This window comes from Geotrypetes seraphini, chromosome 16, assembly GCF_902459505.1.
Source record: "Geotrypetes seraphini chromosome 16, aGeoSer1.1, whole genome shotgun sequence".
NCBI classification, from domain to species: domain Eukaryota; kingdom Metazoa; phylum Chordata; class Amphibia; order Gymnophiona; family Dermophiidae; genus Geotrypetes; species Geotrypetes seraphini.
This window is the reverse complement of record NC_047099.1, coordinates 2107109-2133426: the sequence shown is the minus strand read 5'-3', so window position 1 is coordinate 2133426 and position 26318 is coordinate 2107109. Positions and strand designations below refer to the sequence as shown.

The following is a 26318-nucleotide window of genomic DNA, read 5'->3' as shown; positions in this document are numbered from 1 at the left end:
GGCTATTCTTATGTTCTTAGCTATCCAGTACTGATCCAGAGATGAGGCACTAACCAGTCCATAATGACGGAAGAAGGAAGATTTATTTAACCCTCTGTCTCTCACTGTTATCCTGTCTCTCTGTCTCTTCCCAAAGTTTATTTTCCATCCATCTCCTTTTCTCCTCATTTCCTGATTCAAATAGCACTTTTTCCCGGAGATATCAAAGCAATTGACTGATAAAATAAACCCTTCCAGCCACAGCAAACCCTTTGTATAATACATCTGTCTCTCATTCCCACTGTTGCATGGTCTCACAGTTTCTTTCTCTGACCATCCATCTTTCTTTTCTTTTCTGTGAGCCCCTTGCTTTGTCTTCTTCCATCTGTTTGCCCTTCCTCTTCCGCCAATCGGGCCATTCAAATATAATTCTCCTAATACTCTTCGTTATGACCAGTCTGGTCTCTAGAATAAGCTCTGTTATTGTCTACTGTAACCTATTTGTTGTCATGACTAATCTGTCTTCAAATGATTGTGAATGTCTACTTGTAAACCATTCTGAGCTTCTGGGAGAACGGGATAGAAATCGAAATAAATTAATTAATTAAACACATCCAGGGCTTTCTTACCTGAAAACTGCCAAAGTCATCGCGATAGTTTTGGTTGCTGAATGGAATACGAATGGAATGCATCCCCCCTAGGTGACCCCAGCATTGAGGGTCCACCTCCATGACACTGTCTGGGTAACCCTCCTGATTAAGGACAGGAAGCAACCTGTATATCTGAGAACAAAGGAGAATCCAGGGTCAGAGTGGCATTAAAGGAGACCTGCCTTTCCCTCAGGCCGGGGTCAGTGTTATCCTAGACTAGGATTGCTGTGGACATAAGCTGCTATATGTTCTGAGATATTCAGACACAGGGTACCGAAAAGATAGGTAAATTGGATGAGGCCTACTCACGCTGTCACTGCTTAGCTCAGCTGCTGGTCTTGCAAGTAGGACATTCTTATCCAGGACTTGGACTGCACAGGTTGAGCCTGGCGCTGCGTGTAGCACGAGACTGACATTGGATGAAGGGAGACATTCAAGCTCGGAAAACTCCAAGTTTACCTGGAGATAGAGAAGGCACCATGGTCAGGACAGAGATCAACAATAGGGAAAGGCAGTTTGTATATTGTGTTGGATTATGGATCTAAAATATACAAGGTGAGTGAACAATTCACAAGGAGGGGTGTCAGATATGACCAGTCCAAGCAATAATGCTTTCAAAGGTCTTGCAATTCTTCATTCATCCCCTTCCGTCCTTTTATGTATAATGATTTTAAGCTTTTTAATTTAGTGAATTTTGTGTATATATTCTTGATTATATTCAAAATAATTTTTTCTTGGTTATTTTCTTGTTTATGTTCAAAAACTTTTTTATAGACTTGTCTTCAATTCAATTCATATAAAAAGACTTATCTTATGAGATGTAGGGTGGGAGGGAGGTAACATTGAAAAAAACCTGAATTTAAAAGAACTAAGATGGATGTTTAGATTGAACTCAATGGCCCCGGAGGGGTTAAATGAAACGTCTGATTGGTTAGCGCAGGTTGACCTCAGTTTCTAACCTTTAGGCATGACGTCAAGGGGGTAACCTTTATAAGTGAGTGAATTCAGACGCCGCGGCCATTTTTCAGAAGCCGCTCTTTAAGATATTTAGGAGATTTTCAATCATGCAGTACCCCTGCCTTGACAAAGCTCTGCGAAACGCGTCGGCAGAGGGGAGTACTAATTGAACGTTGGTAACACAAGATAGGCTTTACCTATGCCTATGAAGACAAGTTCTCATAAGATAAGTCTTTTTATATGAATTGAATTGAAGACAAGTCTATAAAAAAGTTTTTGAACATAAACAAGAAAATAACCAAGAAAAAATTATTTTGAATATAATCAAGAATATATACACAAAATTCACTAAATTAAAAAGCTTAAAATCATTATACATAAAAGGACGGAAGGGGATGAATGAAGAATTGCAAGACCTTTGAAAGCATTATTGCTTGGACTGGTCATATCTGACACCCCTCCTTGTGAATTGTTCACTCACCTTGTATATTTTAGTTTAGTTATTCACTGTTTGTTGATTCACGAAACGTAATTTAAGGATTATGGATCTAGCAGGTACAAGTAAATAAAATGCACAGAGAATATAATCCCTCCAGTGTCTTCCTCCCCCATCCTTCAATCTTGGTTATGGTCACTGGTAAGGATCCTCTCTACCCAGACACTGTCCCTGCTGAAAATCGGGGCTTTACCCCTCACTCCCCCATCATTGAGATCCACCGTCTCTGTCCCAGGCTTTACTTGTTCCTCCACCATTGCTGACGATCCTCTGTGCCAGTCTCAGGGCTTTTTCTCTCCCTCCCTCCCCCCTCCACTGAGGATCCTCTGTGCCTGTCCCAGGCCTTACTCCTCATTTCCCTGTCTCTGAGGATACTCTGTGTCGGGTCCCAAGCTTTGCTCTTTCTCTCACCTTGTTCTTGAAGCACTTGGACACCCTGAACTGGGTGCTGTCAGCTGAAATTTTACCACCAGGTAAGATTGTGTATATCAGTATCTTGCCAACTGGTGCAATGTCAGCGCTTACAGGAACTGTGAGCCCAAAGGACCCCTTCAGCACTGGAGAAACCCCAACAATATGACAGAAGATAAAGGAGAGAGGAGAGAAGGCTGGATTAATTCCATTACTGAAGGTATGGTCTGATCTTACCAGACCCCACCAGTGGTACCAATTCAGGCAAATGTTTGTACTTACCAGAGGTTCTGCTGACATTCAGTAACTTCTGTCCGTTATGAACAATCTTACCTCTGCCTACAAGCTAAGAGACAAAAACCCCCAACAGCGTGTGAGGATGGGTGTGGGGAGTGATCAGATTAAAGAACTTTTCTACACCAGAAACATCATCTTTATTCCAAGACGCTTCCCAAAATACCAGATAAAATCCTTTCTCCAACCATATCTAACAAACAATGCGAACTGCTTTTAAGAAGCGACTTCCCTTCCCTTCTTACCTCCCTTTAATTTTTTGATGTAATTTCAAACCTTCCCCTCTCCCAGCACCTCTCGTATCTATTTTGTCTATGTTTCTGTCTTTGTCCGGTCCCCTATTTTATTTTTATAACTTAAATTTTAGCATTGTAAACTGACCAGATACTTGTCAATGGTCGGTATATCAAATTATAAAGAAACTTGGCAACTTGGGGTGGGATTCGATGTCACTACACTCAAGTGACTTTATCTGCCTCCTACCTCCACATCTCTGTGCTCACAATTCTTTGCTTAATTTCCCTGAATCAACTCACAAAGTACTGTAATAAAAGATGATCCTCCCCTGCCGCCACATCGCTGCTCCGCACTATGAAATCCACTTCCAGCTCATGGTTCTGGCCACAGGAGAGTGTGTCATTCGGCGCATGGATTTTAAGGACAGTGTTGACCAGTGAATAGAAGGGGGACACAGTCAATACGGCATCCTTGTAATAAGGAACCATATGTCCCGCTTCAGCCATTGGCTTGTCTTTCTTATATATGCCCTGGAACAAGAAAAGGGATAATTTGGGCAGGTGGTTTCCATTCTTGATTCTGATTGTGGAGTCAGAATCCTGGCAATCAGTCCATGGATACAAACAATGAACGTTTATCATATGTCACACAAGAAAGCAGGTTGACCAAGTTCACCGTCTTTATTGGTGAAGAGAGGCAAACCGCCTTTATGGCCACCTTTTGAGATATCTTCATCAGGGGTATGACAGGCTAGACACCCACCAAATCTGCTCTCCAGCATCTCATTTTTCCACCCCTTACCCTGTGGTCTCCAGAATCTCTCTTGTTCCTTCCTTCTGTTTCTCCCTCCCTGAGGTGTTGAGGCTTCACCTCCTTTCTTCCTGGGTGGTGACAGGACAGTCAGAGTGTCTGGAAGACATAGCATGGCCAGCGCAGGGCCTTGAGCATCCATGCATGATTATAGCCCACCAGCTCCCTCCTCCTCCACATTTCCTGTTTTGGATGTGGTGGGAGCTGATAAGCTTTGATCACATACTGATGTGCAAGGCCTTGCTCAACCACTATGCCAGCTGTCATGCCACTGCCCTGGAGGAAAGGAGATAAGGTCCAAATATATCAGGGTGGAAAGAGAGAAGGAGAAGGAACCTGAAGACCAAGTGCCAATGAGATGCTGCCCTCTAAGCTGTGCCTCCCTTGGCAGCCACCTCGTGAGTGGCTGGCACTGGTTGGAAATAGTGCTCAGATTTATAAGAAGCCATTCACAGGGTGTCTTTGATTACTAAGCTCCATAGATAAGGTGTGTACTGAAGATTAATTGGATGTAAAGACAGGACATTAAAGTTTTGGGTTAGTCCACCCTTATCACTAGGCAATGTCTAGAGATCTGTTTAAGAATACATTGAGAAGTATCTTTTGGGGGAGGGTTAAGCAGGGCCAGTACAGCCTGAGGCAGTGGGCATAGCGTTTTAGTCAAATGATCCTTCTGCTCCACTGTCACTATTATTGCTGAGATCCAAGCCCACACTTACAGCAAGGACAGAGAAGCAGACTCACCTTCAGATAAACGGTATTTCCTTTCCAGGAGAAGGTGTCCAAAGTAAAATACGCTGAGCCAGAGCCATCGGTGACAGCCACGAGTTCGGTCTTTTTACGGCTCACCTCAATGCCCAGGAATACTGTTTTTGTTTTCATAGGGCTGCCATCGGCACTAACCAACCTCATCTGTGCAGGAACAGCAGAGCCAGCTAAATAATGTCTACCATCTGCTTCGCCTTCCATTCTGTCACTACCATTTCTGCCATCATCACTCCCTGCAATCAATCTGATCACAACAATCCCCTTCACCACCGCTATGACTAAGGCTGTCAGTATCATTTTCTGCTCACCACTACCACCACCATCACCATCACCCTCGATTTCTCCTCACTGTCATTATCACTTTCTCCCTCACTGTCACCATCAGCCTCACTTTCTTATCACCATCACTTTCTCTTCACTATAACAATCACTCTCACTTTCTCCTCTCTGCCACCTTCACTGTTAGAGCATGGACAACCCTACCTTTGCTTTATAAGGCACAAAGGGTTTGTAGTAGGTATCGGTGTTGTCAAATGTAACCACGGCAATGGTAGAGGATAATGGGAAGCTGTTATTGGTTTTGACCTTCATATCTGCAATAACGAGAGAGATGGTTTTGTGGGGGAGATTATGAGTGCCAATACTACCTGTGGAGGGGCCAGGGAAGGGGAGCCAAGGAGCTTGACTCTCTTCTAGGGATCTCCATTGGCTGTTGTTACTGTTGTTAGTCTACTTAAGCCTGTGTGGGTTGGCTCCCAAATACCTAAGTGATCGTCTTTCATATTACATTGTGCTCCCCAAGTTGTGTTCGTCTGGGCATTGGGACTTAGCTGTTCCCACTAGAAAGGAGATTAGGTTACAAATGATGTGAGCAGGAGTGTTTTCCTGCATAGGTCCAGAGGAACAGAACAAGCTTCCGCAATGTATACAGCAACAAGGGAATTTGATGACCTTTCAAATATTGTTAAAACGTCACCTATTCTGTAAAATGAAGTACAGTTGAAAAAGGTGTGACCGTTTGAGGGCAAAGATAATGGCATCTATTAACACTGGTTATGGTGTTGTGCTCGATCTTAGGCGTAAAATGGGTTTTTATGTATGATTTTATGTTTGTTAGTATTATTTTATTATACAAATGATAACTGCCACTTTACAAGGGAATCGCTGATTCCATAGCTCGGAAGTACACATCCACAGGGCACACTATAATCACAGGAAAGCACTAGCATTGCGCAGACGGGGAATATGGTATCGTGTATATGACCCATGCGTTATGTTTCCTGTGGAGATGGAAAAAACAGCAAACTGTCCCAGGGCCACTGGGAACCTCCAGATTCGGATAAAAACCCGTGTCAGTGTTGGTCTAGTTCAGGGGTAGGCAATTCCGGTCCTCGAGAGCCAGAGCCAGGTCAGGTTTTCAGGATCTCCACCATGAGATGGATTTGCATGCACTGCCTCCTTGAGATGCAAATCTGTCTCATGCATATTTATGGTGGAGATCCTGAAAACCTGACCTGGCTCCGGCTCTCAAGGACCGGAATTGCCTACCTCTGGCTAGCTGAATCAGGCCGGCCAGACAGCAAGAGCGTCTGTGTTAAATTTATGAAGGGAAAAGGAAGTGATACTCGGATGTCTTGGAGGACCCTGGGTTTTTATCCGAATTTGGAGGTTTTCCGCTGTTGAAGAGGTTCCCAGTGGCCCAGGGACAGCTCTGCTTGGGAGAAGACCAAAGAACAACTCCTGATGCAGGCCGTTTAGGCTGAAACACTTACGTCTCGAGATTTTATGTGAATGAATAAATAAATCCCATTGAACACAGAGGTCGCCTTAGCTGTTTTTTCCCAGGAGACATTTCTTCCTGTGACTGTTACCTTAGTTTTTCCTGTGCCTGCCCTGGGTTTGAAAGGGGAGGTGTGTACAGTTTCTGTGAGTTGCTGAGCTATCTCACCTGTTCCTTCTTCCCTCAGTGAGGCGATTACGTCAAAGGCCATCTGGTAGCCATACACACTCGGCTGAAAGGTTATGGTGTTTAATGTCCAGGAGAGGCAGCCAGAGCTGTCGGTCTACAAACAAACAAAGGAATGTAGAAGTGAGGAAGCCCAGTGGGGGACAGAAGCCATCAAGGTCATACAGAGACACAACAACCTTTGGGATCTTTTGCTGAATAGTCACACACATGCTGGCAATACTGCCCCCCCCCCTTGTGACCTGCAGCCTCCAGCGCAATCTCTCTGTGCTCTCTGTGAAATGCTTCCTATCGGTATATCTCTGTCCTGCCATTCCTGCATTCACTTGCCTTCCTTCATCTCACCTGGCCACTGAACTCCATACAGAGGTCCTGCTTCCTGCCCTCTTTGGACCAAGAGAAATGCTTGGCTCGCCGGCACACTGTCACCTCAGTGTGACCTTGGGTGGGCTTCCCATGGGTGTACCTAATCATTCGGGTGAGAAAACAGGAACTCTAATAAATATATGCTGCATATATAGCGTAGGAATCATCCCTAATTCAGAACAAAGGGAGACATCCACGTGGGATCTCTACGTGGGTCGAGCAGCACTCTGACTTAATGGGGTGGGACAGTAGAGTGGGCAGACTTGATGGGCTATAGCCCTTTTCTGCCGCCATCTTTCTATGTTTCTATGTAAGGCCATTGAAGGTCATGCAGTGAGTGGGTGGATGGGGGTGGCACATCGCAGGTCAATTCCTGTCAGTTTCCTAGGGAAAAAAGTGAATTTCCAGTTTATAATCTGAGCTAGTGGTGACCTTCCATCCTACATTTACTAGACAGGGAAGGGCTGCATGGTAACTTAGCTGTAGTCTGCCAGGGAGACACACACAGACGACTGGATAGCTCCTGAGATTTCTGGACAGAGCAATAACTGGAAACCCGGTGACAGAGCTGGGCGAGGGGAGGGAGACGAGAGAAATTGCTACACACCTTCCACAGACCTTCAGCTCAAAGGATGTGTCCTCCAGAGTGATAACAGAGGGGAACGACAGGATGAGAACCTCAAATTTCTGCATCACTGAACAATTATAACATGTCATTAGCAAAGCTCTGTGTCATGACTATTTAACCTTTAACCCCATCCTTACCACTTGTGTAATCCTGTACCTTGATCTCTACCCAATGTCTGACCCAGTTCTGTGTCTATCTACCTCCTCAACCCCTAACCTTAATCTTTCTCCTAACCCAGAACCCCAAAACAAGACAAAGCTTGTCTGAGCTGTCGGCCTCTTGATATCATGTCTCTTGATTCCTGTCTGCCTCTTACCAGTCTTCTCCACAAGGAAGGATTTTGTAGACTTCAGATGTTGCACGCTGATGGTATAAGTCCCTAGAACTGCATCTCGGGAAAGATCAAAGGTCCGAGCAATGATGCCCTGAATTGGAGTCAGGTCATGCCACTGAGCGATGTGGTGACCGTTCGGGTCCTGTGAATGAGAAAACTCTTGTGATTTTGGCAGTTTGTGTATCTGAGTGGTGCACTGCTGTTCAGTGAGGCCGCTGTATGTGTTTGTCACTGTGGTTGTTCATTTTTGCTTTTTTTAATATGTGACTAGGAGTGCCCATTCCTGGGGAGTCTTAGTAGGTTTCAGATTGTGCTACTACAACTTACTAAGACTCTGGCTCTCCACAAAAGCAACAGGGCAGTTACGAGCATACAGTGGCATCTGGGTAGGAGCTACCAAGCCTGGTTAAGAGTCAGGAGAGGCACAGAGGTAAAATGAACCAGGTATGTTTGGATTTCTCTTACCTGGATATCCACTACAGGTACCTGGGGAAAACAAACACATGAAAGATGCAAATGATAAAGTTTGTATACGTATATGCTAGCCAAATCCCCCCCAATCATTTCCTCCGTCTGTCCCAGCCTCCCACAGCATTAGAATATGAAGGAAGGGCCATATGCATTTCTTCCTCTCCTTTTCTGCCAATAGCCTTGGCCTCCTTGCTCCCTGTGTCCTCAATACTAGGGTTACCAGATTTTCCGGAACTTAGCTGGAAGCTTTTCCAAACCCGGACAGAGTACTGGGTTTTGAAAAGCCGTCCGGACATGTCCTCTAAAAGGAGAACATGTCCGGAGAAATCCGGACATCTAGTAACTCTACTCCATACTTTATTTAAATCAGCAAAAAGTCTTTTTTCCAAACTTGTGAATGGTAAAGAGTTGCAGGTTCAAACCCAGCACTGCTCCCTGTGGCCCTGAGCAAGTCACTTTGTGAGCCCTCTGGGACAGTTAGGGAGAAATACTCGAGTCCCTACTGCTTAGACTATAAGTGGTACGTAAAATAAATAAATGAGGTTGGTAACAGACAGGGAAGACACACATCTCCCTTGGATTGCTAGCTGGCTTTTTCACATCAACAACTCTGCCTGATCTCTTTAAAAAAGGATTTTATGTAAATTGTAATTTTATATTTCAGGGTTAGCTTTGGCTTATTGTTTGTTGCTTTAATAGCAGGGGATTTTTTTTTTTTTTTTAAATTATCATTTTAGGAACGTAAGCATTGCTATACTGGGGCAGATTGAAGGTCCATCCAACCCTGTAACCTGTCGTCTACCAGACTGTGGCCGAGTACCTTAGCAGGCTAACACAGCGGGGAGACGCTTTCTTAAGGCTGAACCACTTTCCCTACGTGTTCACATCCTACCTTTTTAGTGCTGGGAAGGAAATTCCTATCGAAAATGGCACAATGGATTTGAACTGTGAAAGAGGAACAGAAACAGGAAAAAATTGTGAGCTGGACCTCTTTATTTCGGTGTCACTCTAGCGCATTTCCTGGAGATCACCTCAAAGTAGTTGAAATTTTACAAATAATAAGAAAAGAGGACTAAATGAAAGAGACAGAGAGAGACGAAATGAAGCTAAATAAGAGAGAAAGAGACAAAAAAAAAAACACTAGAAAAAGATCAAACCCCCAATTAAAAAGAACAGAAATAACATAAGATAAAAATACCTGTATATACCGCAGTACCTTAGGAGTTCTCTGCGGTTTACAACAGAAAATTGAAACAGTGACAATAAAAAGAATTGATCTAGAAATTACAAAAATTTCTTAAATAAGTAGGTTTTCGATCATTTCCTGAACTGCTGGTAAGAGACAGAGCTAAGTAACAGATTTACAACCTCTTTATCACAAGAAGCTGCCCGAAAGGACAGGAGTCGTTGAAAATATCTCTTCTATAAATGACCCTTTACTGATGGAAAAGCAAACAAATTACAATTACGTCTTGGGCGTTGTGAATTAATGAAGAAAAAATGATCCACATGATAATCAGGACTTTGTAGCCTATACAGCCAAACTTAAATCCAACTCTGGTAATCAATGTAGTCTTTGGTAATAACGTGTGACATGATCTGATTTTTTTCAGATAGAAAATTATTCGGACTACTGTGTTTTGGATGATGCAGAGTCTATGAAGATTTTTCTAACTCGCTACGTAAACTATATTACAGTAATCCAAAATACTTATGATTAATGACTGAACCAACAGGCTAAAAGAAGAAACATCAAAATATGGCCTAATTTCCACAACACAGTCAAATATACCAGAAGGAAAAGAAGTTGCAGGCAAAGAGATTCCAAGTGTCACTCATTAGGAGTATGTCACACTCTTTGGAAGGCTACCTCACTCTCACACTCTTTGAACCCCTTCTCTCAGTCATTAAGAGGGTGTCACACTCATTTGAAGGCTGTCTCAATGTCACACTTCCTGAATCTCTTCTCTCAGTCATTAAGAGGGTGTCACACTCATTTGAAGGCTGTCTCACTCTCTGAGCCCTGTCTCTCATGCATTAGAAGTGTGTCACAGTCATTTGAAGGCTGTCTCACTCTCAAACTCCCTGAACCCCTTCTCTCAGTCATTAAGAGGGTGTCGCACTCATTTGAAGGCTGTCTCACTCTCTGAGCCCTGTCTCTCATGCATTAGAATTGTGTCACAGTCATTTGAAGGCTGTCTCATTCTCACACTCCCTGAACCCCTTCTCTCGGTCATTAAGAGGGTGTCGCACTCATTTGAAGGCTGTCTCACTCTCTGAGCCCTGTCTCTCATGCATTAGAAGTGTGTCACAGTCATTTGAAGGCTGTCTCACTCTCACACTCCCTGAACCCCTTCTCTCGGTCATTAAGAGGGTGTCGCACTCATTTGAAGGCTGTCTCACTCTCATACTCCCTGAACCCCTTCTCTCACTCATTAAGAGAATGTCACACTCATTTGAAGGCTCTCTCACTCTCTGAGCCCTGTCTCTCACGCATTAGAAGTGTGTCGCAGTCATTTGAAGGCTGTCTCATTCTCACACTCCCTGAACCCCTTCTCTCGGTCATTAAGAGGGTGTCACACTCATTTGAAGGCTCTCTCCCTCTCACACTCTCTGAGCCTCTTCACACACTGATTTGAGTCCCAGTGCCAGTACACTGATTCTGCTTTTATGAGAGAAATTCCTAAAGAAAGCAAGCCGAGTGACTTAGCCAGTAGAAGGAAGTTTGGGCACCTCTTCTGCCCCTTTCTTCTCCCCTGTGCTTACAAGCACACGTGCTGAGAAACCTTCACAAATGTTAAGCAGCTGGGAAAATCCTTTTCAAAACCATTTCATATCGCTTCCCATCTCTGTTTAGCCAGCCCGGATGACCTGGGACTAGATAATCACCTTAGATTAAATCAAAGATGCACTAGTTTTATTCCAGTGCATGCTGGAACCTGTAGTCCACAGAAATGGACTGGTTCCTTTTTAATTTTTGCCACTAATAACTTCAGTTTCAGTAAAATGTAATTTGTTTTAAATAAAATGTAAAAGTTTTGTTTTCAGAGCAGAGGGTGGGGTTTCCTGTTCTGGGTTACAGGATGAGGGTTTATTGCTCTAGAAAATCAAAAGAGTTCCACAAAGAGCAAAATACAGTGGGAGACACCAGGAGAACGAGCGCGGGATACAGAGAATAACTCTTTATTCAGAAAATGCAGAAAACGGGAGGGAACATAGGCTGGGTTTCGGCCTAAGCCTTCATCAGGGGTCCTTAAGAAATCGAATCGGCAGAAAACAATATGACCATAGTGAGAGGCATAGGTATTGACATTTTTTTTTTCCTTTATAATATTTATATATATGCTGTATATATGTCTCAAAGAAATTTATATATATAGGAAAAGAGACTTTGCCACAATAGACAACTGAAGAATAAAATCACAGAATCTGTAAACAATACTCAAGCTCTTACTAGTCCTCATTAACAGGAGGCAATTCACACATTAGAGAGAGTGATTTAACTTAATAAGCAAAGGGAAAAGAATAAATGAAATATAGCAGTGTCACATCTATTTAATTCAAAGACCTTTTAAACTAGAGTCAACTGATTTTGCTACTCATTGGAGGGACTAGACATTACTACTCCCTTTCCTTCAAGAAAGTATCTTAATTGGGAGGGTTCATCTGCTTTTTGTTAGGCTAAAAGAGGTGACTTTTTTGGATAGCAATATTTCGATGTTCCCAGACGTCTCGAAAACAACACAAACCAGGAGAAAACGGTTTCTAGAAATGAGACTGTTTGTGATTTCCTTGGGAGCAGAATTCCAATTAAGATACCCATGCAAATGTAAGATCCTTTTGGATCAAAAGTATTGACATTTATAAAGGGTACACAACATGCCATTATGATTTCTTAAGGACTCCTGATGAAGGCGTTTGCCGAAACACAGCCTGTGTTGACTCCCGTGTTCTGCATTTTCTGAATGGCCTCTATATCCCGCACTTGTTCGCCTGGTGTTTCACACTGCATTTTATTGGGGGGGGGGGGGTGTTGTTGTTATTGTCCTAGGGACATGGCATAGGATTTCCTGTACTAGGGTAAAAGGGCTAAATTGCAGTATTCCTGTCACAGCTCTTTGTCACCAGGTTCCCCCCTCCCCCCGGGCTACATGATGTCTGTTGGCTCTCACCTGTGTCTCCTCGGTTGTACGAGGGCTTGTCTGTCAGTATCAGTGGTTTCGTCAGTACCTGTCTCAGTACTACTTGCTTGGAGTCATCAAACCTCTTTGCAGGTTCGTCGAGGGAAACCCAAATTGTGGCCACTTCCTCTTCTCCGTCATATGGAGCTGGAACCTGCTCAGGGAACATTAATGAATTAGATTGTACATCAGATGCCAGCCAGTCGTTAACCAGAAAGCCTTTACGGTGTGAAGAGAGAGGTCCATGTGACAGCCTTTCTCACCTGGAAGTCCACACAGGTGAAGAAATCCTGCCCGCCTGTGTTCTTGTCTATTAGGATGTGGTCTGTGCTTTGTAACTGCAAAGTAACCGTGAGCTGTGCTGAAGCTGAAGCGCCCTTGACGTGGGCACAGACTTTCTCCAAGGAGGGGTGGTAGATTACTGCTGGCAATGTCACCATATAGTACCTGCCAAGGGAGACCAGCACACCTCTAGGCAAAGGTCCAACAGACAAAATAGTACTTTTTCATGGTGGTGGATACCTGGCATAGGCTCCCATGGGATGTGGTAGTGTTGAAAACAAGTGATGGAATTTAAAAATGCACGTGATAAACCCAAAGGAATCCTAGATGAAAAGAATGGAACTAGACTTAGCAATGATTAGATGGTAACTCCAGCAATTGGGAAGCAAAGCCAGTGCCGGAAAGATTTCTACAGTCTGTGCTCTGATTGTGGTTGGACAGATTTGGATGGGCTGGAGTGGGGCTTCGATGATAGCTTCAGTAGTTGGGGAACAAGGTCTGTTCCCTGAAAATGGCAAGGAGAAATCAAGATGAAGTGTGCATATGTAGTATTGTGTCATACCTTATGCCATGAGTTTATCTTGTTGGGCAAGCTGAATGGACCATGTCTTCATCTACTATATCACTATGTTAATTCAGCCTGCTTTGGTGGGTCATCTCCTCCACTCCCCCCTCCCCCATTGTGTGGCCTCCCCATCCAGCAACAGCAGGAAATGCCTTCATAAAACATCAAGTCCGGCTGCCATTGATTCCTACAAGCCTTTCCTCATAAGAGACTCAACCCCTCACAAGGTCCAAGTAACATCCTACATCAGCATCTCCCTGGCAATACTATCAGTAAAGTTCACTGGAGCCCACCGTCCACATTCCTGCTACGACAATATCACCTTTTCGATTGGGAGGGGCAGGCAACCCAACAGAATTTGCCCTTTGCCACCTAAACCTCAGGCAGCAAAATTGAAGTGCCTGGACAGTAAATATGAGAGTAGCCTTGAGCAAGGTACGCCTTTCTGTCTGTACCGATTCTCACTTTCACTGTTTCAGAACGGGTCCTGTTACGCCACTTAATATCCTGAACCCAAGCAGAACGATGCAATTAAAAACAGAGACTGGAAGCTTCTTAGGGGCATCCTGTAGCTATGTGTTCAGCAGTTCTCAAGGAGGCCGTGGGCACAGGCTCCTGTGGCTATTACAGGTGGCAGTCAGGCTTTAGTGTTAAACCAAGGGTGGGTTACATTAAATTATACAAAAATGGTGCCTTCAGACTTACAGAAAAAATAATTAAGCATTTTATGTAAATGCTACAAGGCAGAGAAAAAAAAATAGGGGGGGGGGGGAAGGATTGGGAACAAAGAGGCAATAACCAGAGATACAGGAACTGCTCAGAAGAGAGAGAGAGAGAGACAAGAGAGGGAAAACATGGGCAATAACCAGGGGGATAGGAAGGGAAAACCAGGGAAAATAACCAGGAACTGCTAAAGGGAAAGAGAGAGGGTACAGGGGGGAAAGAACAGGTTGGAGAAAAGCCTTATATTTGCATTTCTTACGGGTTTGGAGACTGTCCGGCTGTTCTTTGCAGGAGGAGAAAGTAACACACGGAAAGCTCGATCAACATTTTACACACACACACAAAAAAAAAATCCATGCAAGTTTGAGGTGCTGCTTCTACCTGTTTCCCTCTAACTGGACAGCACTTGTGTCTGGAGTATTTTAATATCATCAGTTAAACGTCACACTCTCCCCCTCCCCGTCCCAGGACAAACACACCCAGATCCCTTTGGCTTTTGTTTAAAAAAGGAGGTTACCTGAGTCTTGGCAGCTCCTGGGTCTATAGAGAGAGAATGGGCATTGAGTAGAAGCTGAATTTAAGGAGTCAGCTCTTGGGGTGTCATTTGGCTGCTGTGTCCAGGGAGGGATGATTTGTGCTATGATTACCTCTTTCAGTCATTTTAAAATAATGCCCTGACCAAGTTATCCAGTTCCGGAAGGAAAAATGAAACCCACTCCTGGATTTCTGACCATCCTATCTTGAAGCATTGATTCCAGTGGGTGGAATCAGGGGCTGCAAAATACACTCTTCTTTGAAATGTCAGGACTCCTAAAACTGGGCAACTTGGCAAGTCTGAAGGTCACACAGTGAGAGATGGTGGCTGAGGTGGGATTGGGTGCTGGGTCTCAAGATCACATAATTAGTTTAGTTTCTTATAATTTCTAGCCTGCCTTTATCCAAGGCGGATTACAAAGTATACATACAGAGTAAAACTATTAAAAACCCACGCACAATTGACAAAGCTGCTTGCCTATCACATCCAAACATCTTACCAAATGCTATACTTGATGATACAGAGCACATCACTTCATAGAAACATAGAAAATGACGGCAGAAAAGGGCCATAGCCCATCAAGTCTGCCCACTCCAATGACCCACCCCTCCTGGCTTTACACCCTTAGAGACCCCATGTGAATATCCCATTTTCTCTTAAATTCTGACATGCTGCTGGCCTCGATCACCTGCAGAGGGAGTTCGTTCCAGTGATCAACCACTCTTTCGGTGAAGAAATACTTTCTGGAATCACCATGAAATTTACCTCCCCTGATTTTCAGCGGATGCCCTCTGGTAGACGAGGGGCCTATAAGGTGGAAAATATCATCTTCCACCTCGATACGACCTGTGATATATTTAAATGTCTCAATCATGTCTCCTCTCTCTCTTCGTTCCTCAAGTGAGTACAGCTGCAATTTATTTAGCCTTTCTTCATACGGGAGATCCTTGAGACCTGAGACCATCCTGGTGGCCATTCGCTGAACCGACTCAATTCTCAGCACATCTTTCCGGTAGTGTGGTCTTCCTGTCCACTGTTTAAGTTATCACATCACACTAAGTGCAATATTTCATGATACAAAACAAGTGGGTTTTTTTCAAACATTTGCTTAAATTCCTGCAAATCTTTCAACTGTCACAAGTACATAGGTAATTTGTTCCACTCCATAGGCCCTACCCCGGAGAACACCCTTTTCCTTGTATTCTCATAATTGAGGCTTTTTGAAGATGGCACAATCAAACTTGCCTGTGTAGACAATCTTAATTGTCTCGCTGGAACATATAGTGCCAGACAGGGAAAAAAATTGGATATCATCCGCATATATCCTATAGGACTCACTTTGGAATGCAATGCCATCGAACCTTCGCTAAACAAGTTTAAAACACACCTTAAGACATTTCTTTTTAAAGATGCTTATCAAAATTCCAATTGAGCTCCCCCAAAAAACGGGAAAATAAAAACGCTTTCAGGAAGTGACACCCCCCTTTTTTCCTCGTTTTCTCCCTCCCTTCTTTCCCTTTGTCCCATACCCATCGTAATGAAGTCTTTGTTTTGATCTCAATCCCCCTATTTTTATTTTTATTTTTTTCAATTTTTTAATATAATTTTAAACATTTTCTATTATTGTAAACCAACCCGATACTTGTTATGGTCGGTATATGAAATTATAAATAAACTTGTAAACTTGATAAGAGAGAGGAAGAGATACTAGCGCTTCATAGATGGTGTGGCTGGACATACTGGATATGGCATATGGTCTTTATATTTGTCATTTTCTGTGTTTCTATTTTACAGCAGAAGCAGAGTTGTTAAATTACCCCAGTCCTGTATTTCTGACAGTCCCACCCTGACGTCTTCTGGACCTGCAGCACGAATTTCAAGAAGCGGAATCAGTGACTATATCGCACTGCACTGAAGAGGACAGGTCCAAAGTTCTTCCTCCAGGAACTGGGTCACTTGGTCATTTCCGTTGCATAACTTGCCATTTCTGGATGACCCAATCCCACATACATGCGTTATAAATGCTTTATTGTACATTAGAATTATCTGTTTGAAGGTGGGAGCTTAGATGAGTCATTTTTACTTTGGTTGGCAGCTTCCTTCCAGGGTAGTGACAGGATACACAGCCTTCCCATTTCTGTTCTTCTCTCTTGTGGTGCCAAGAGGAACATTTCAGTTCCAAACCTTGTTTTGCCTTACAGAACAGTGGAGCGAGGCGGGACAGCGTGTTCTGCCGTGTTGAAGGTGTCAGCCTGCATTGTTTGAAAACATGTTGACTATCGTCCTCCGCCTCCTCAGCTGGAGGTTTGGCTCTAAAGTGCTCTTTGTATGTAGCAGTCAAAGAAAAGAGAGTAAAAAAGAGTCCTATTGTTACAGAGAGTCAAAGAAAAACAGAGCCAAAAATAAGTCTCCTCTGGTGCCTTCCAACTCCAGTTGACTCTGGATGGCTGGATTCTCTGAAAGGCTTGGCTGGCATTGCTGGGTGCCATCATCTCTCTCTTTCTCACAGGTCCAGTCACATGGATCAAGCATTGCTCAGCCTGGTTACATTTCATTATTAGCTGTGATCTGATCTTCTCTAGTCCCAAGGAGAGGGTGGTTGATGCGTGGAAAGCGCTCCCGAGGGAGGTGGTGGAGAAGAAAATGGTGACAGAATTCAAACAAGCGTGGGACGAACACAGAAAATAATGGGTATACATTGAAGGAACTGAGGCCAGTACTGGGCAGGGCTCTGGGTTTCTGGCCCAGAAATATCTAAAAGGACCATTTAAACTAAATTAATTTATGGAGCATGTATGGTTGGGCAGACTGGCTGGACCACTCGGGTCTTTATCTGCCGTCTTTACCACGCTTCCTTTTTAAAGATGCCTATGAATAAGACTTCCATTCTTTGCTAAATAATGGACGCTCCCTCCGCACCTCTTGTGCTTTCCCCGTCTCTGTTTTCTTTCCTATCAAATTTTGTAGTTTGTTTTCAGTGTAAGTCTACATTATGGGCTCCTTTTACGAAGACGTGTTAGGGCCTTAACGCGTGGAATAGGCTAGCTACCGCCTCCTCGTGAGCAGGCGGTAGTTTTTCAGCTAGCACGAGCTAATCCGGTGCCTGCGCTAAAAACAGTAGCGCACCTTCGTAAAAGGAGCCTAAGTTTTGGTTAGTTTCTCGCCATTAGTTTCCCCTTGATTTCGTTATTGTAAAACGTCTAGAATACATGATAAGTGCTTCAAATTTTAATAAAAACTTGGTTACTATGAATGCAGCTGTAAAAGGAGAAGTATTACTAGTAGGTGATTTTAACATGCCGCAATAGTCCCCGCTTTCTGAATAGCTGCCATTCAGAAAGCGGCGTGGGCTCAAGCGGGAGCACGGGAAGCTTGCTCCTGACCTGTGCACCGCTAGCGAGGGAGGGATGCACGCTGGACCACCAGGTACGACAATGGTGGGGACGGCGGGCGGTTGGGTGTTTTAAAAGGTGCAGCGGCGGCGTGCTTTATAAAAGGGGTGGCTCCGCTGACTGACCTTTTCAATGCTTCTCTAGAGTCAGGAGTGGTACTGGAGGACTTGAGAAGGGCGGATGTGGTCCCTCTCCACAAAAGTGGAAGTAAGGAAGAAGTAGGGAAGTCTGACTTCTGTGGTAAGCAAATTAATGGAAACACTTTTAAATACCTTACAAATAACTGTTAAAATGTTTAGCTGATCATTTTATGTTGTTATCTATCGACTCTTAATCCTTAATCTACTCTTAAATCTTAATCTACTCTTAATCCTTAATATTTTTGTTTACCAGATCGAGTCCCTTAGGGCAGGGGTAGGGAACTCCAGTCCTCAAGAGCCGTATTCCAGTCGGGCTTTCAGGATTTCCTCAATGAATATGCATGAGATCTATTTGCATGCACTGCTTTCAATGCATATTCATTGGGGAAATCCTGAAAACCCGACTTAAATATGGCTCTCGAGGACCGGAGTTCCCTATCCCTGTCTTAGGGGAATGATCCGGTATATAAGCTTAAGGATTGGTTGGATCTGGTGAATATCACTGATGCCCCTGTTTAAGAGTCTGGTCAGTGGTCATCGTCATAAGGTGTATGGGGACAGACTTAAAGGTCTCAATCTGTATTCTTTGGAGGAAAGGCGGGAGAGGGGAGATATGATAGAGACATTTAAATACCTCCATGGCATAAATGCGTATGAGGCGAGTCTCTTTCAATTGAAAGAAAACTCTGGAATGAGGGGGCATGGGATGAAGGTGAAATGGGACAGACTAAGAAGTAACCTCGGAGAATACTTTTTGACGGAAAGAGTGGTGAGTATGTAGACTGGCCTCCCGGTGGAGGGAGTACGTTGGATCTCTAAGGGAGAGGAGGGGATAGAGGATGGCATGGTTGAGCAGACTAGGTGGACCCTGTGGTCTTTATCTGCCTTCGTTGTTCTATGAAACATTCCTGCAATCACAGACAGCAAAGTTACTGCAACTCTCCCTCACTCTCTTTGACCCTGGCAGTGCATTTCTGTCCATCTCCTTCTCTGATCCCTTTCCTCTCTCTCTGGCTCCATCTTGTCATCTGTCTGCCGCTTTGTAAGAGAGAGGCTGCTTTGTTCCAACCAAACAAAGATCGTTTATTGCACCATGTTCTTAATCTCTTTATTAATACATTTAAAAGCCCCCCCCCCCTCAAATTCTTCTTTGCTGAAATGTTGATAGGCGTCCCGTGTATGCAGAGCAGGTCCAGCAGCTCTCTCGCTGTCTCCTAGGCACAAACACACACTATTAAATGCAGCCGCAGCGAGTCTTTATTACTTTCCTTGGCACGGTGATCCAAATGAGGCAACAGTGTACAGAGCATGCAACCGACTCCACGGTGGAAACAGGCTAAAGGAAGGAAAGAGATGGTGCCAACTCCTTACCTTATGGACAGGGGCTGTTGTATTCCTTCATGGCATTATCCTCTGGAATGAGAAATGCATTTCAGTAAGAAGAGAGTTGCTGAATTACAGCATATTAACTTTCTCGCCTTGGGTTTTGCCCCTCTCCCCACTTAGCACTTCCTGTATCTCTGGTTGTTACCCCTGATTTCCTCCTCCTGCCCTCAGGAATTCCAATATACCTCTATTCAGCTATGATTGTCCCTCTGTGGAGGTGTTCTCCTAGGACAAGCAGGATGAGTCAGCCATATATGGGTGTTGTTCCAACAGCTCCCAATATGTGGCTGACTATCCTGCTGTCCACGGAGAACCTACGTTACAGGTAAGTAACTACACTTTTCTACCACTCACCAGACTTGTAATAATCATAGACTTTCACTGTGGCTGGCTTAAGACCCTTCACTTGGAAGTCCTGCTCCATCAAGAAAGTGAAGGTCTGGGTCTGGTCGGAAAGCTGGTAGGGAAGACAAGGGAAGGAGAGACAAGGATTATCAAAATCTCTCTAACACAACCTCTCCCCATTCCCCTTCCTTCTGCCTTCCATAATCCCACCTTTGTCTCCTCACCCCGTCTCCCAGCCTCCCTGTTTTCTGGATGCCTGATGAAATCTGAAAATTAATACACTCTGGCAAAGGAAGATGGTTTCAGTATATATCCGACTATTTGTCAGAGGAGACCAGCTTGGGGAGGGGGGGACAACTTCAGACAGGCCAAATGGAGACCACATCGATTTCTTGTAAGTACAGTTTGAATGTGAGAAACCTCCACACAGAGGAGCAAATGAAAATAGCTTGGCTCATCTCAGGTTATAAAGAAAAGTTCAAGAGATGGGTGCGGAAAAGTTTAAAGAGAGGAAAACGGAGACTCTCTCACCTCCTCCAAGTAGATGATAACTTTGTCCTTTTTGGTCTCTGTTTTCTTCACCAGTGGGTGCTTCTGTAGCTGCGAATGAGAGAGAAATGTATTTTACTCTGGCACACAGAAAAACTGCCAGATCCAGAAGACTAGAAGACTCCTTTGCTCTTACCCATTTCAGACTGTCCTTCACAGGGACGAAGCCAGAGAGCATTTTGACCTCAATCAGCACCATGTTAGATGTGGCACGGTTCCCGACATAGCTGCAATGAAAAGGTGATCTTTCTGCTGAAGAAGACTGTATTTTTACGACCTCCCCCTTCTCCTAGGACAAGCAGGATGAGTCAGCCACATATGGGTGTTGTCCCAACACCTCCCAATTTGCGGATAAGCTCTCCAATAGCTCAGAGAGATTTTTTTTTTTTTTTTTTTTTCTCTGAGCATGTGCAGTGCCCGGGCCCCACTGGGCATGCCCGAGCCCTACCCATTTCCCCCTGCTTCCCCCTAATCCCCCCTTACATGCACATGCAGTAGGGTTGCACTCAGTCTCCTGAAGAAGCTCTCACCTTGTATGCATCGTGATCCTGTGAATTTTGCAGTGCTTGGCGCTGACCTCCAGGTCAAGGAGAAAGGTCTGACGGGTACTCGGGGATGGCACGTTGTACCTCAGAGTTGTCTGTCAGTGCAAACCATACGTAGGACAGGAAGAGAAAAATGGAGCTTGCATTTAAATCACGGACTATGATCGGTCAACGCCTTCAACAAGAACAAACCAGGGGTTTTTTTGAACTTTTGAAATAGTTGAACCTTTCAGCCTTTCCAGGTTGTGATCAAGAAACATTTTCATAGAATAACAATGACTGGAAGGCAAACTCTTTACCCAAGCCTTCCCTTCAGAGTTTCATATTTTAGAAAAAATTTTCTGGATCACCCTTCAAAGGCTTGTTTATATTACATGGTCAGTAATGTTTTTTGGATTTTGACTTTTTTCTGACCTGGTGTTTGTCGACTAATATCCCTGAACGTAATTCAGTAATTAGATTTGTGGATAGGCAGGAATAAATATACACCTGGGATAGCTATTCTGCCCTCCACATCACGGTTCTGAAAACTGCTGCCTCCCAAATAATTCAGGTCTATCAGAGCTCTACTCCTGGACCACCCCAAAACCATCTGGATAGAACCAAGATGGTCTGTAAAAAATATTCAGCAACGCTGTCCGGATCGTGCCAGGGAATATTTTTCTCAATGGCACTTTCCTTTGTTGTAACTATTGCTATTTGCTTAGGGGAATCCTTTTAATAATAATAATAATAATAACTTTATTTTTCTATACCGCCATAATCTTGCGACTTCTAGGCGGTTCACAGTGAAGAGAGCTGTACAATCAGCGAATTACAGTGTACAAATAGTGAAGGAGTCACTGAGCAGTCAGTGATTCCAAATTAGCAAGAAAAAGATATTAATGGGTTGCATGTTACATTAAAGGGGCTGGAGAGCCAGCGAATTACAGAATACGATTGGTGAAGAAGACATTGAACAGTCATTGAAAACTGGATACCGTTAGATGAAGATACGTAGTATCAGCATGAAGAGTGAGAGCTTCTTAAAATGAAAGGGGGGTGTTTTTTTGACTAGGAACCAATAGGAGGAAATATTTTCACTCTAAGCTCTGGAATTCAGTTAATGAAGCTGGGTTTAAAAAAGGTTTGGGCAGGTGTGGGGAGAAGCCACTGCTTGCCCTGGATCAGTAGCACGGAATATTGTCACTCTTTGGGATTCTGCCAGGTACTTGTGACCTGGATTGGCCACTGTGGAAACAGGATCCAGTCTGGTTGTTCTTGTGTTCATAAATGCTTCTGAACATGTCTCGGTTTGAAGTCTATATAGGTGTTCCTCTATCATGCAGCCTCGTGCACTGCTGTGCTGATCACCATTTTTAGTTTAAAAAATTTGTACTCCGCATATCCAACAATTCTATGCGGATAACATCGTAACACACACAATAGTCAAATAAACATAAGCATACAGTCAGACAAATCAATACAACATAACAAAAAAACATAAAAATATGAATCACTAAAACTAAAACAGAATTCTCTCTCACTAAAAACACCCTAAAATCACCAAAAGCATAAAAGAACAGGATTTCAAATCACTACATAACATGAGGAACCCTGAGTATTAACTCCTCAATTTACGTTTGAACACTAATCAAACGTAAATTAGACGCAATCTTGGATGAGGAGAATCTATGGGATCCCAGTCAACACGGATTTACCAAGGGTAGGTCCTGCCAATCCAATCTCATCAGCTTCTTTGACTGGGTAACAAAACAACTAGACTTGGGAGAATCCGTGGTCGTCGTTTACCTAGACTTCAGCAAAGCTTTTGATAGTGTCCCGCATCGCAGGCTGTTGAGCAAGATGAAATCAATGGGGTTGGGAGAAACACTACATGGGTCAATGACTGGCTGAGTGGCAGACTTCAGAGGGTGGTAGTTAATGGTACCCTCTCTAAAACATCGGAGGTGACCAGTGGAGTCTTGAGCCTTTTCAACATATTCATAGGGGACCTAACTCAGGGGCTTCAAGGTAAGATAACGTTATTCGCTGATGACGCCAAACTATGCAATATAGTGAGAGACGGCAATTCACCCGATAGTATGACACAGGACCTACATTTGTTGGAGCTTTGGTCCTCGACCTGGCTGCTGGGCTTCAACGCTAAGAAATGCAAGATCATGCACCTCAGCAGCAGAAATCCATGCAGAACATACACCTTGAATGGTGAGACCTTAGCTAGAACTTCAACAGAATGAGACTTGGGAATGATCATCAGCGCAGACATGAAAACTGCTGATCATGTGGAGAAGGCTTCATCTAAGGCAAGACAGTTGTTAGATTGCATCCGCAGGAGTTTCGTCAGCCGGAAGCCTGAAGTCATAATGCCATTATACAGAACCATGGTGAGACCTCATTTGGAATACTGTGTGCAATTCTGGAGGCCACACTACCGAAAAGATGTGCTGAGAGTAGAGTTGGTGCAACGGATGGCCACCAGGATGGTCTCGGGGCTCAAGGATCTATCGTACGAGGAAAGGCTGAAAAATTTGCGGCAGTACTCACTCGAGGAACGTAGGGAGAGAGGAGACATGATCGAGACATTTAAGTATATTACCGGCCGTATCGAGATGGAAGAAGAGATTCTCTTTCTCAAAGGACCCTCAGCCACAAGAGGGCATCCGCTCAAACTCAGGGGCGGGAAATTTCATGATGACACCAGGAAATATTTCTTCACCGAGAGAGTGGTTGATTCTTAGAACGAGCTCCCGGTGCAGGTGATCGAGGCAAATTGCGTGCAAGAATTTAAGAGCAAATGGGATGCCCATGTGGGATCCCTTAGAGGGTTAAGACTAGGGAATCTGTCACCAGGAGTTGGATCCCTAGATAGTAGACTTGGGGGTGGGTCAGTGGGCAGACCTGATGGGCTATGGCCCTTATCTGCCATCATCTTCTATGTTTCTGTGTAACAGACACCAACAAAAAAATGCCATCTAAAGCATGCAGGATCCTTTATGCCTCACTATCCCTGATGAACTCTATAATTATTGGCCCACAGACTGTTCGGTCCAGCCACGCTTTTCCTCTATCACCTGCATATAGAAAGAGACCCCCTTCCCCCCACGTGTGCTCCAGTATGTGTTCCTAGAAAATGTATTTCTTCACTCAATGTGTAACTATGGAATTTGTTGCTAGAGAAGGTGATGAAAGCAGTTAGCTTAGCAGGGTTAAAAAAAAACTGAATAATTTCCTAAAACAAAAGTCTATAAGCTATTATTAAGATGGCTTCCTAGGATAAGCAGCACAGAATTTGTTTTGCTACTTGGGATCTGGATTGGCCACAGTTGGAAACAGGTAATTCTTATGTACTTATGTATCTCACCTGTGCATACAGACAGCCCTCTCCTGAGGCTTGCAGTGTATATTCCCCAGAGATGTCACTTAGCAACTCCTGCTGGAGAAGCAGGCGGTTCTGGTCATTCACAGAGAACTCTCGGATAACAGTGTCCTTATGTCTCACGGACAGGGTCATCTCACCACTGGGACTATAGGTGTCTGAAGCATATTTTGCAAGTGCTTGAAGGGCTAACATAGTGTCCTGGGAATAGAAGCAGGAGGATGTCAGTATGCGAGAAGACTGTGTTCTCTGCCCTTGCCATCCCGAGGGCACTTCCAACCAACTAAAATCTCCTGTCACCTCCAGCAGCATGGAAGGACAGAGAGGGAGTGAAATATTATGACAGCTACTCTCAAAACCACTTACCAGATCTAAAAATGATTCTCCTGAAAATTACCCTCTCTCAGCCTGACCTAAGTATCTTGAGGCTGCATAGTACATGGAAGACGTTCCAGGAATCTGTTGTGGACAGACTCTGATTGAAGTTTCAAATCTCTACCTTTTAATTTCTGGCAAATGTTTTCCTGTATTACCAGCAGGAACAAAAATCTATTGTAGCAATTTCCAGTTCAAATGCATTGCAAATACCACAGGCACAACTTGCCAAGAACTTTGCAACAACATGAGGAAATGTGAAAATTACCCTTCAAGAAGCCAAATCCTCTAATCAGAATATAACCAGAAGAATCTCTCTGGGCTGCCTAGGGGGGTTCTCTGATACTGTCACACAAAAGCGGTGTCAGGTCTTTAGATTCCCAGTCTGGCTGAATCAGGCGATACTGGTAGAGGCAGCAGATAAAGTCATTACACAACGGTGACACCAGGTGGCCAGTTTTGGTAAGATTCCCTAGAGAGCTGTGGCTTATTGCCCCTGCCAAAGACTGTCTTATCATTGGAAGAGGGCATGGAGTTGGGTCAGATCTTCAGGAAGGTCTCACCCCCCCCCCCAACCAAACCAACAAGTACAAACAGTAAGGGGCATTTCTTCGTTAACAACAAAAGTTCAGGACTATCTTAGCAGCTCAGTTATCAAAACTTTATGCATGCGCGCACACACACACATTCACTCTCTGACAGAGCCAGGGCTTAGCGTGAGTCACAGAGGAAAAAGCGATTCCCCCAAGGTTAGAGAGGATGATAGATTCTATGTCTTCAGTATGAATTGCGGACTCGGATGGAAACTGCAGTACCTGGGTAGAGGAGAAGCCTCCATTGGCATTCTGTTGCCCAGTGAGCCACTTCGCAATGGGCATTGCTGCTGTAATGTCTTCTGGCAACACCGGTTTCTTAGACATAAGAGTAAGCATAACGTAAGAAGTAATTTGAACATCCTCCGACCGAGGCTGACACCAGAACATTGCACACGTTGGCTGCTCAGGTGTTTGTGACCAGTGCTTTTTTCCACCTGGAAAAAAAAGGAAATCATTAAACATTATGCTTATATCATGAACGATCATGTATACAAAATAGTCTGAAGACTTCATGGAGATCATTGGATGTTTCCCAACAAAACCTATGATGTATCTATACAGTCAGTGCCAAACAAAACTATCCGTAGCTCTAAATAGCTGGATGGTGGGTCTGGAATTCAGACAAGGAGGGTAATTGTATAACAATGAATTAGGGCAGGGAAGGTACACAGGTACCTGCTATATTTTTTACTCCATAAGACGCACATTTTTTCCACCCAAAAGTGGGTGGAAATGTTGGTGCGTCTTATGCAGCGAAGATACAGATTTTTACCTGCCCGCCCTGTCATCATCATACCACCTTTTTAAAAACATTCTGGTGGTCCAGCGTGTATCCCTCCCTCAGGTCAGGAGCGCGGAGGTCAGGAATGAGGTTTTTGTGGTCCTGCCTGGTGCCGCGCTGCTTTCTGAATGGCTGCCATCTTATGGTCGGGTGCGTCTTATGGAGTGAAAAATACGG

At 44.1% G+C, this 26318-nt stretch overlaps 1 protein-coding gene across 1 annotated transcript in view; it reads right to left on the bottom strand.

The window, feature by feature from the left end:
• The window catches only part of LOC117350314, an 84448-nt gene that overhangs the window by 18228 nt on the left and 39902 nt on the right, over positions 1–26318 (bottom strand). Inside the window, exons 29-52 of the mRNA XM_033924565.1 lie at positions 25580–25794; positions 24375–24590; positions 20996–21105; positions 20602–20692; positions 20448–20516; positions 19926–20028; positions 19564–19598; positions 14636–14658; positions 14378–14530; positions 12812–12995; positions 12540–12702; positions 9260–9312; positions 8362–8382; positions 7879–8038; positions 7542–7629; positions 6914–7034; positions 6551–6665; positions 5086–5195; positions 4579–4746; positions 3324–3554; positions 2776–2839; positions 2494–2639; positions 939–1088; positions 609–761 (exon numbers count right to left, since the gene is read on the bottom strand). Of these exons, the coding sequence (XP_033780456.1) occupies positions 609–761; positions 939–1088; positions 2494–2639; positions 2776–2839; positions 3324–3554; positions 4579–4746; positions 5086–5195; positions 6551–6665; positions 6914–7034; positions 7542–7629; positions 7879–8038; positions 8362–8382; positions 9260–9312; positions 12540–12702; positions 12812–12995; positions 14378–14530; positions 14636–14658; positions 19564–19598; positions 19926–20028; positions 20448–20516; positions 20602–20692; positions 20996–21105; positions 24375–24590; positions 25580–25794 (2942 nt within the window). The remainder of the gene's footprint in view (positions 1–608; positions 762–938; positions 1089–2493; positions 2640–2775; positions 2840–3323; positions 3555–4578; positions 4747–5085; positions 5196–6550; positions 6666–6913; positions 7035–7541; positions 7630–7878; positions 8039–8361; positions 8383–9259; positions 9313–12539; positions 12703–12811; positions 12996–14377; positions 14531–14635; positions 14659–19563; positions 19599–19925; positions 20029–20447; positions 20517–20601; positions 20693–20995; positions 21106–24374; positions 24591–25579; positions 25795–26318) is intronic.